This window comes from Symphodus melops, assembly GCF_947650265.1.
Source record: "Symphodus melops genome assembly, chromosome: 22".
NCBI classification, from domain to species: Eukaryota; Metazoa; Chordata; class Actinopteri; order Labriformes; family Labridae; genus Symphodus; species Symphodus melops.
In genome coordinates, this window is record NC_136712.1 from 1,312,097 (window position 1) to 1,322,966 (window position 10,870).

At 42.7% G+C, this 10,870-nt stretch overlaps 2 protein-coding genes across 3 annotated transcripts in view; one reads left to right on the forward strand and one right to left on the reverse strand.

Moving 5' to 3' along the window:
- Positions 1-185, reverse strand: part of rab3ip (RAB3A interacting protein (rabin3)) — a 15,111-nt gene extending 14,926 nt beyond the window's left edge. For both annotated transcript variants that reach the window (XM_079335605.1, XM_079335606.1), the window contains exon 1: positions 45-185. The gene's annotated coding sequence lies outside the window, so the exon portion shown is untranslated. The remainder of the gene's footprint in view (positions 1-44) is intronic.
- A 1,466-nt stretch (positions 186-1,651) lies between these two features.
- Positions 1,652-9,825, forward strand: proser2 (proline and serine rich 2). The gene is made up of 4 exons (XM_079335229.1): positions 1,652-1,963; positions 3,002-3,149; positions 5,554-5,848; positions 6,057-9,825. Exons 2-4 carry the CDS (start codon positions 3,051-3,053, stop codon positions 7,532-7,534), a joined length of 1,872 nt encoding a protein of 623 aa, XP_079191355.1. The 5' UTR covers positions 1,652-1,963; positions 3,002-3,050; the 3' UTR covers positions 7,535-9,825.
- The last annotated feature ends 1,045 nt before the right edge of the window (positions 9,826-10,870 follow it).

Sequence of the window (10,870 nt, forward strand, 5' to 3'; positions counted from 1 at the left end):
GCTCAGCACTTTTTGAACATCGACACTTAAACACGTGAACTCACCGGAACCTCTGTGTTCGGTGTTCCTCCCGGTAACGTACCGAGTCGACCCGTTAAAACACAACAAACGGTCACAGCGGAGCGGCTTGTTGACGCAGACTGGAGCTGATGGACGGGAGGTGCGTTCAGGGACAACTCGGAAACTACAGAATTATCGTCACCTTGTTTTGATGCTCAGCTGTTTTAGGTACAGAATTACTACCGATACGATATTGAAGTCACGATACGATATTATCACAATAACAGAGTCAAGATTTTTGTCAATAATTTATTTAGAAACCTTATTGCTTGTATGCACTATTGAACATTTTTATATGTATAGTAATACCATTATTAGTATTATTGTAATATATTGTTATTATTATTACTACTATTGTCACTACTGTCTACTGTGTCTTAATTAATATAATAAATGTATTTTTAAATAATTTAAATAATTTCGACTATTATTTTTATTTTATAAATTATTTTATTCATTATATATTCATTTATTATTATTTATTTTATTTTTTCGTCTTTCCTTCTCTCTCTCTGGTTATATGGATTTCAAACCATCTCCCCTTATTGCACCCCAAACACATAAAGACGCACACACACACACACACACACACACACACACACACACACAAACACAGCCCTTCAACACCCTCAGAAGTCAGTAGTTCCTGCTTGTTTGCATTTTGTCTCCTTTATAATGTCTTAAATGTTAACACATATTTTCACATCCTCACATTTATCTCTCATATGTATGTACTGTCTTGCATTTCTTTAAAAAAAAAATAATATATATATATATAATTGAGTCACGATTCGATATTATTGCGATCTTAAACATTTTGTGATGTGCTGAGAATTGCGATATAATATATTCATTGTGTGGTGCAGGGGATACACAGGTATACAGAGTATACCCACTTAATTTTTAGTCTCTTCCTTTTTTTAAAATCTCCTCTGATTCACACCAATGACTGATCGATAATCTTCAGTAGGATGCTGCATTTTGTTTTTCTGGGATGGTGAAGCGATAACCTTCCTTACTCCATCTCTGATTGGAAAGTAGCCGACATACGGATAGTATTATATGTCACTGTTTATAACAGACAGTTTCTATGAATAGGGGACCGACTACATCATGTTCACAAAGATAAACGAAATAAAGAACTGTTTTCTGAAATGAGAAAATGTGCATGTCACGTCAGAGTTAAATTAGTTGATCTTCATACAAAGTAAGTGTTGTTGGAGCTCTTTAACCTCAGAAGGACTTTGGTCCCTTACAGGCATCAGAATCAACTTATACTGTACTTCTGAAGGTATGAAGGAGTGATGTACAAGGCTGCGACCAGCAGGGGGCGCCAACGACAAACAAATCATCAATCACATTTTTATTTGAAACTATTTTTCAAAGTAAATTAATTAATTGATTTATGTTTCAATTTGCTGTAAAAAAATGTGTGTGTGTGTGGGGGGGGGGGGGGATTGCATCTCAGTGATTTAAAGTTTCAGATGTCTTAAATATCTTAAATTAATAACACAAAGACGAGTTCAGAAAAGATGTTTTTCCAGTCAGCTGGCAAAACAGGTCCAACATTAAGTGTCCCATTGTCCCTGAACTCATCCTGGTGAAACTCTGAGGTGGGTGTGTGAGTGGGATCACTTTGTTCTACGTCACTACAGTCATATCTTTACACACCTTGACAACACACACACACACACACACCCTCCTGTATGATGTGGGCGGAGCTTCTTCGTAGGCTTTAACTGGTGCGTAATGCGCCGTCGTGGTGTCATTACGCACACGGAGCTGTCCAGGAGAAACGGAACTTTTACATCACAGTTGTAGCCTACATTTATTTTTTTACATCCTTGCTGGAAGAAGAAAAAAACAAACCCTGAGATGATTTGTGTTTCCTCGCAGCTGCTGGGTAAGTTCCGACTTATTTTGCACGTTTTTTTTCGTTGCCAGGTGTGACGTTGATTCAGATGCTCATGAGGAGGTTTTAACATAAGAAGTTTTAACGTATACAAAAACAGACAGACCTGTGATGTGTATTGTGACATGAGGTGCAACTCTAATATGTACAGTATTATACATACAGAATAAAAGGCTTTAATATGTGTGTACAAAATTTAAAAACAAATCATCAATCTTTGCAGAACTAAAAGTCGTATAAATAGTTTTATTGATGGATTTTATTGAGCCTCACACACACACACACACACACACACAGCCCACATCTTGTATTCCTAGATTTTATCTTGTATTCCTTGTATTTTATCTTTTCACATCTTAAAAACGTTTTTCTTTAGTGTCTTCTGTCATATCGTGTTTAAGTTGTGCTGAACTCTAAAGACAGACTGTCTGTGATCATTAAAAATATTTCTGATTCTGAAAATAAGTTTTTATAATGACGTCACTGAAGAGCACTTAAAAAAAAAGTGGGTCAAAAGAAGCAATTAATAAAAAGTGTTTCAGTCAGATCATTTTCTTACTGGATCTAAAAATATCTTTTTTTTTTCCCAGTGAAACAAACAAATCAAACAATGAAAACAGTTTCGGTCCATTTATGACCCAAACTGAATAAAGCTCAGTTTGTCTGACATGTCGCTTCAAACCTCGTTCATCATCATCCTCATCATCCTCAGCATTAGAGGAATGTGCGAGTGCTAAAGATGGTTTCGGCTGCAGCAGCCTGTTCTGCAGCTTCCTGTTCCAGGTGAACTGGTCCATCAGGTGTTTTCTCTGCACGGATGCTGAGCAGGAAACTGATCATTAGAACTCCTACTTCCTGTTTCTATGCAGACTATACATAAAGATTTTAAAACTTTAGTAACGCTACCTGGCTTAAACGCTGCAAACACATCCGCACCTTGAGTAAATGTTTGAGGCCGTATTTAACAGGATATATTGACAGTTATTCTTTAATAACCATTCGTTGAACTTCTTTTCTCTGCGTCTGCAGACTTACCCGGAACAAGCGATTAGATGATCAGGAAGGGTGAGAAGTCAAAATGACCTCTGACTCTCGCAGCATGGACCGCCATCTACAGGCAAACGCTCAGCTCCATTACGGGGTCAACGGGGGCACGGGCCGCAACGCGCGACCAGGGGTAACTATTTAAAAACCTTTCCTTTTTTTTTTTTTTTTTTTTTAGATTTTTCTCACTGTCTCTGTGTCTCTACGCATCGAACACAAAAAAAACACATCTAAGGTCTTTGCGTGTTTGATTGCGGTTATTTTGCAGAAAGAATTCAAATCAAATCAAAGGCTGTTTGTCGACGAGGTGACACTGAGAGGTTACAGGTATCTGAACATGTGACGATGAGGAGCCTGTCACATGTTTACTGATGAGGTTAAAGACGAAGAAGACCTGAGGCTGTAACCTTCAGACAAAGGTTACTGTGCTTTGAGGGTTTATGCTAAGCTAGGCTAACCAGGCTTCATAGTTATGAGCGTAGAATCGATCGATCCTGTTTCTCTAAAATGTCAGACAATTCTCAGAAGTTGCTTTTAAATGACTTCCGACGTGAGGGACCTGAGATCTCAGGACTTGGAATCGAACCCAGAGTCCAAACTGACCAGGTATCAGGACTTGGTTTTGTCCACCTGTCAAAAAAACTACAATTACAAAAAATGTGGTTGAAGGGTTAATCCTGTCTTTGTAGAATCTGCATTTATGTTTTTATAATTCTGCAGGCAAGTCATTTAAATCAACTACGAAACCAAATGTAAAGCGGCGCCGGTGGCCTAGTGGTTGAACCCGATCCCCATGTACAGAGGTTGTAGTCCTTAATGTGGGTGGACCTGACTTACTTTCCTGCCTCTACGATAAAGTCGTTTAAAGACAAAAAAAACAAAACAAAAAAACTTCCGTCTTGAACAGAAAATCAGATAACGTTGATTTAACGAGCACCAGTGGACTAACTTGGCGAATCGATTCCCCGTCACGAGATAAAGATCTGTTCAGGCGGCGTTGTTCCTTTGTCTCCTCAAACACAGTAAACACTCAGATTGAACCGCTGATTATTCAACAGCACTTCACCCTGACCGAGGCTCTGCTGGCGCTCTGTTTACACAAAGCGCCCAGTCATCACACTCGCTGAGAAATTACACCTGCTCGCCATCTTAATCCGCTCACATGCCTCGGGGATGACATTCATTATCTGCACACACACACACACACACACACCACTGAACCGGTTACGCTGCAAGTTTTCTCGTTTTACGGAGCCGACATAACTCAGTGCAGCAGAAACCAGAACTTCACTGTTTATCTCTGATTGGTTTCAGTTGGGTGTTGCTTCTGCAGGTGTGTGTGTGTGTGTGTGTGTGTGTGTGTGTGCGTGTGTGAAACAAACGAGGCTCTGAACAACCTTGTTGGGACACTTTTTTTTTCCATAACTCTGTTGTCAGCAACAAAACCGTGTTTGCCTTGTAAACCGCGAGCTGAAGGTCATCACCTTGAAATGGCTCAAATGAGCAGCTTCCACCTGTTCGCGTGTGTAATTATATTTAAACAGTCTGTGATCAAAACACTGTCAGACCGCTTGTTCGAAATATCACAAAAGCAAAGAAAAGAACAAGACTACACGGTTAAAAGTCAAATCTTAGCGAGCGTATTTGTCTCATTTCTTGTAAAAATAGAAATCGCACTTCACTTATTTTGAGTCCAGATGAACTTTAGATTTCAAGATACAAGAAGAAGAACATTAAGAAGTTATATCTTCCAATGTAGCAATTTAAATGTATTGAACTCTAAATTAGTTATAACATCACTGCAGGCTTTGTTTTTACTTTTATATCTTAAAATCGGATGTTTATCTGGACGTGTCAGGGGAATGTGAACCAATCAATCAATCGTTATTTGCAAAGCGCCAGGTCATAGTGAGAGTTATCTGGAGACGCTTTACAAAAGAGCAGGAAGGATTTTTCTGTTGCCTTCCTGTCGTCCACACTTCCTCGCCGCTGAGGAGCATGAAGGAGGACGGTGGCGGGTTTTTTTTTTTTGGGGGGGGGGGGGGCGACACAACAACACGATTATGGTTGTTTGCAAATCCATATTCTGACATGAAACGTTGACATTGTTCAAACCTCAGAAAAGCATAAAACTGAAAATCACTCTGCTTTTCTAAGAAGAACAATAAAGCAAAGACAGCCCATTGTTACAGGGGATTACCTGTTTTCTAGGCCGTGTGGGTGGATCCCATCATTATCGGGGCCTGAAGGTGAAGCAGCTAAATCCAAGAGCTGCTACTGGATTGTCTATTGTGTTGAGCATCAGTGGCTGCACTGTTTGAAGCAGGACAGGTATCCATAGAGGTGAAACATAGATGAAGAGGGAGGGGCAGATCCAGGGACAGAAAGGCCTGTGTTTGTTGCGTGGAGTTGAATGAGGAAGAGCTCCTGTTGCTCTTTTATCGGAGCGGACATTAACGCTGGCAGCGACGACTTTGGGGAAATTTTATAGTCGAGGAACTTCAGTCAAAAATGTAACCTTACCTTTGCCTTGACAGGAAGATGATGCGCTGCAGTTTCTGAGCCGGGAGGAGGCGGAGTGCCTCAAGTTCTTCGAGAAGACCATCGACTCGTTAGAGGACGGGCTGGAGGATAACGATCGGAGGCAAATGCAGCTGAAGCCCCCTTCGAGCACCGTCTCAGACGTTGATGGACCCCCAGTCCTAAGTCCCACGGTGTCCACCATCCTGGCTAGACCCCCCAGCCCCAAAGACCACGATATAATAGACCTCGTTCGTCCTGATCCAGACTTGTTGCAGACCAGAGAGCCAACCTTCAGTCCCACTAATCCAGGTAAAGTACAGAAGTTGGTCCTTGTTCTTGCGTGCCATAGCCAGAGTTCTTGGTATGGCCGGGTTTGGGTTCCGCCCACAAGTCAATTTCTTTGTGTCCATTTGGCTGCTTGAGATTTCTTGGAGAAAACATCTGTAACTACAGCCCCAGGAGGGACCACTTCCTGTTGTCTTTTGCATAGGTTTAATCAGCACTTTGTTCCTTGCAGATTTTTCCGGTATGCTGCAGCCCCCAGAAAGCCACTTCGAGATAAAACCAAGGCGTGAGTCAGTGGAGAGCTGGCCATCAGAGTACAACCCTCCCCTACCAAGTGGCAGCTATGGGTCGACAAGCCACTCGTCCTACCACCCTCAGGGCTCTGTACCCACCCCGGTTCTGATCGCCCAGAAGATTGCCGAGAACCAAGCGGGAGGAAACACAAACATAAGCCCTTCCTCACTCCTCCGACGTTGCAGCTTAGAGTCGGAAAAACCGGCAAGCAACAGCACCGATCCCACTGTCAAACACGGTCCTCCTACCTCTACGAAGCCGTCCCGCCTTCCAGCTAACATCAGTCTGACTCACGGCAGCAAGGAGCACCAGAGCCAGTCACTACCGAATGTAAGCATCAATGAGAGACGGGCACAGATGCTTGCGAATCTAACAGGAACTGCACACCCTCTGTTGCAGGAAGATACCCAGAATGCCTTAGAGCAGAAGGCTAGAAATACCCCTTCACGCAGCATTTCCTTTAAGGACCCGTCACCCGACAAATCCAGATTGGAGGCACTGTCTAAGTTGGGCCTGAATAGAAACAGAGCCATGTCTGGCGGTATGTCGCTCCTTGTCACTCCCGACAGCACCTCCCTACATCCTCTCACAGACGTGGTAGACTCGAGTGCCAATCCTGTGTCGGTCAATGTACCCCAAACAACGGGATCTAGTAACAAACCGCCAGAAACCCGTGTGTCAACGCCACATCAAAGCCCGATTCACGTTGACAGGAAACCGGAGATTGTGCGGACAGATTCTGCAGGGAGCAACGAACGGTTCCCCTCACCTCCACCAGAAAACAACTACTATCCACCTCCTTTGGAAATCAAGGCACCGAGTTCCCCGGAGATAAACATGACCTCACCAGAATTCAACAGATACGGTGGGAAGTCTATCGTGATCAACCCCAACGTGTCCTCCAGGAGTGAACCCACTGCGGTCTCTCCAACCAGTCCTGAACCCAAAACCCTCCCAACAGCGCTGGCTCATCCATCCGAGTTCAACGACTACGGCGGAAAGACTAAAGTCATGAATCCCGTAGCCATGACCAGGAGCAACCTTCCCGACATTCTCAGCTCTCACATCGACAAGAGTCGAAGCTTGCCTGCCCAAGTAGAGCCTTTACCAACTGAGCTCAACAGCTACGGCGGGAAGAGTCGACTCATTAACCCGTCCACGGGCGTTAATCGCCCGTCAGTCAGTCCAGCGAGGAGTTTTAAAGCTCCGGTCACAGCCCCGAAACCTCCTCGGCACTCCTACCACGGCGCTCTTACCCCGCAGAAAGCGGCACCAAGAGCCTCGTCGCCTGATAAGCGGAGATCCGGCTCCATGTTTCGGCCCCAAAGCATCACTGTGAAGTTTTCTGGAAAGGGGGCCACGGATGAATCACGAAGGGATGCTTTGAGGAAACTGGGACTGCTGAAAGACTCGTGATCATCTCAGGGACGTTTAATGTTTCAGTCTCCAGCTGTTGAGTCTGACGCCTTGGGTGTACCTGCTGGTGGAGGTGGTGTACTACAAATATTCTTTATTTATACCTGACTGTGAGGAGTGGTTGGAACTACCTTACAGAGGAATGGAGCCTACGGTAGACTTGCACAGCCAGTTTTCTCTTCCTGGACGTAAAAAAACCCCCTGACAAACAAGTCGGACAAAGTTCAGTTTTGACACTTATTCTGGAGGTGACAGATTACCTGCTTTGTGTTGTTTATAATCCCAAGATACTTTATACCTCCGTAAAGATATATAGAACTGTCACTGTCAGTCAAGAGGAGCTTCATCTTTGGTACTTGTGGAGTCCGGTTACACGTAGTCTCTTGCCTCACCTTTACTGGGCATAACGAGACTTTTCAAACTAAACCCTTTTTATTCGTCAACATCTTGAGATAAAGGGTTGAAGTTTTTTTTTTTAATTATTGTCAACAAATCTCTATGGACACCCGTTTCATGTTGTGATGGAGTAGAAGTCCTCACACTACGATGGAACAAAGATCAGCCTTGCCTTTGGAAAATTTGTTAAAGATTGGCAAAGTTGAATTTTACCCTTTTTTTTTTTACAGGGATTTGGGGAATTTAGCTTTTGCGTCAAAATTTAGGTTGAAAAAATGGGCAGCTGTACCTGCACCAAAGAAACACCAGGACCTTAAAACATGTATATATTATGCTGCATTTTGCAGCTTTTGTTGTTTATTTTATTTATTGCACATTTGTCTGGTTCTTCACCAAAACACAACAGAAAAATAATTTGAAAACGCCCGAGAGGCTCCTTAAATTTAAAACTTATTTTGAGATTTTATCTTGCGGGCCCTTCCATTTATCAAAACGTATTTTTAATGGATTTTTAAATCTGTGTTTAAAATACTGACAGACTAATTTAAGAATTTGATTTTTACAGGGGCCCAAAGCACAGTTTCGCCCTCGGGGCCCTTAACAGGTTAATCCGGCCTTTATGTAAAAGTGTATTTGATATTTATGTCTGCAAGTAAAAACAAACCTTTGATTGCATTAATACAAAGTTTGATCCTTCAGGAAGGACAAAATGGATCAGAAGAATATCCAGACAAGACGTGCAAACATGTGTTTTTTGTTTACCGTGTCTACATCCCGTTACATGGGAATCTTTTATCGTTTGTTTACTAACTTTGGGCATTTTACTCAGTGGTGTTGTTTTTATTTCTGTAAGCACTTTTAGAGCAAGAACAAAGTGGAAGTTTTTTTTTCTTCTCTCGAGCAAATTTTGTGACTTACGAGACGACCGACACTTTATCGTAATGAGCAAATATTGTCTATAAAGCGAGCAAAAAGAAAAAAGGATCAAAGACTTCCGAAGTCACTCTCATCGCTCTGGAAATTAATATCTCCATCGTTTCCATTAAATGTGCCGTCCTGGAATAACTCTGCTGCAGATGTGATGGTGAAAAAGAGCCTGAGGTTGTTTTTTTTTTTTTTTTTTCTTGAAAAACGAACATCTGAGCCGGAGGATATTTTTACTCCACGGACAAAACCTCCCACGCCAAACCACACTCGACTGTGGAATGGGGTTTGTGGGCAGGACTCGTACTCTTTTTTTTTTACTCGGCAGACTTCAAACCTGCTCTTTAGGGATGGGCGAGCACATGGCGTTGTAGAAAACACAAGCACTAAAAAAACCACAGTCTACAAATACATCCTGGAGTGCTTGTGCGTTTTTTTATCCCTGTCGATGACATTGTTTGTTCGTGTGTGCGTGTGTGTCTGTCTCTACCTGTGTGTGTGTGTGTGTGTGTGTGTGTGTGTGTGTGTGTGTGCGTGTGTGTCTGTCTCTACCTGTGTGTGTGTGTGTGTGTGTGTGTGTGTGTTTACCAGGTTTTACCCAGACTCCGGCCTCTGTAGTTCACCTACAGTAACTTTTGAAGTATGTTTTTATTCCCTGCAGGAAGAGGTCTCCTCTCCTGTGTGAATTTGTTTTGTTTACAGACTCCGGTTCTTCTGTAGTTCATCTACAGTCATTTTTGAAGTATCTAAAGGTGAATATATATAACAGACTATAACATCTGTTTGTATATCACAGCTTTCTTAAAACGTCTCTGCAAATAGGACCATAAAGTGCGTCCATGTGTGGTGAAAGGGAATATTAGTGGCCATGTGAAAAGTGCTGCTACGGTACGACATCCTCTGTTATACTTTCTGACTTTTGAAATGTAACCTGTTACGTGTTTGTCATTAAAGAGAATAATGTCACGCCTTTTGTGATTGGGTTTTTTTTTTTTACGTAAAGAATGAAAAGGTGCGGTTCGACGATCAGCCAGCTCGGGGAAATATTTCCAAGGCAGCGATCTCGCCACCGGCTCCTTTGAAGGAAAATGATGAATCGTTTAATGACGGATTGTTCGTACGAAACGTGAAAGAACAAAGACATGAAACAAAACAAATTTCGCTTCTTAGATTCTTGGACACCTTTTTTTTTTTTTTTTTAAACCATGCTAACGTTCACGACCCTCTTGAAAACAGCGCCCCCCCCGACCCAGCGGTTGAACACCACTGGTTTAAGGTCATGCAGCTCCTGACTCCTGAACATTATGAGGAGTATCGTAACGTTACGTTTCTTACGACTTCCTGTGCTGCAGGACAGGAAGTCACATCCACACCCTTTAGAAAATCTGCAAAGATAACACACACACACACACACACACACACACACACGCATACACAACGCAGCCGCTTTGAAACTTCCTCGTTTCCCGTCTTTCTGTTAATCTTCCCCAAGTTACCCAACACGAGCAGAAACTTGTTTCTGAGCTGGTTTGGTTTTTTCTGACCTTCACCGTGTTTCACTTTTAGACTCGTCGTGTTGAACAGCAGCGAACTGTGTGGACTGCAGACGGTTACATAAGGCTTCCACACAGAGGCTTTCTATCCTGCAGAGAGAGAGAGTGTGTGTGTGTGTGTGTGTGTGTGTGTGTGTGTGTGTGTGTGTGTGTGTGTGTGTGTGTGTGTGTGTGTGTGTGTGTGTGTTTGAGGGTCGAGGGCAGAATAACCTATACGCTTCTTTTACTGGGCGAACGAGCCAACTACAGCCTGAGAAATATTTAAGATGTCGACGCTGTTTATGGAAAATCCCAAATCATTCGAATCGGGTTTGGATTTCTCTTAACGAGTTGGAGCTCATGGATCAAATTAAAAACTTTTGGGGATTTTCAGCATCATCTTCAACTTCAGCACTTTTTGTATTTCTGACGCCATCCTCACCAATCGTAATCGTAGTATTTCCTGCGTCCTCCATAAAGCCTT

Coding starts and splice junctions, on each gene's coding strand:
- proser2 (XM_079335229.1), top strand. CDS start 3,051: ATGACCTCTGACTCTCGCAGCATGGACCGCCATCTACAGGCAAACGCT. Junction 3,150..5,553: donor GCCGCAACGCGCGACCAGGG/GTAACTATTTAA, acceptor TTGCCTTGACAG/GAAGATGATGCGCTGCAGTT. Junction 5,849..6,056: donor CTTCAGTCCCACTAATCCAG/GTAAAGTACAGA, acceptor TGTTCCTTGCAG/ATTTTTCCGGTATGCTGCAG.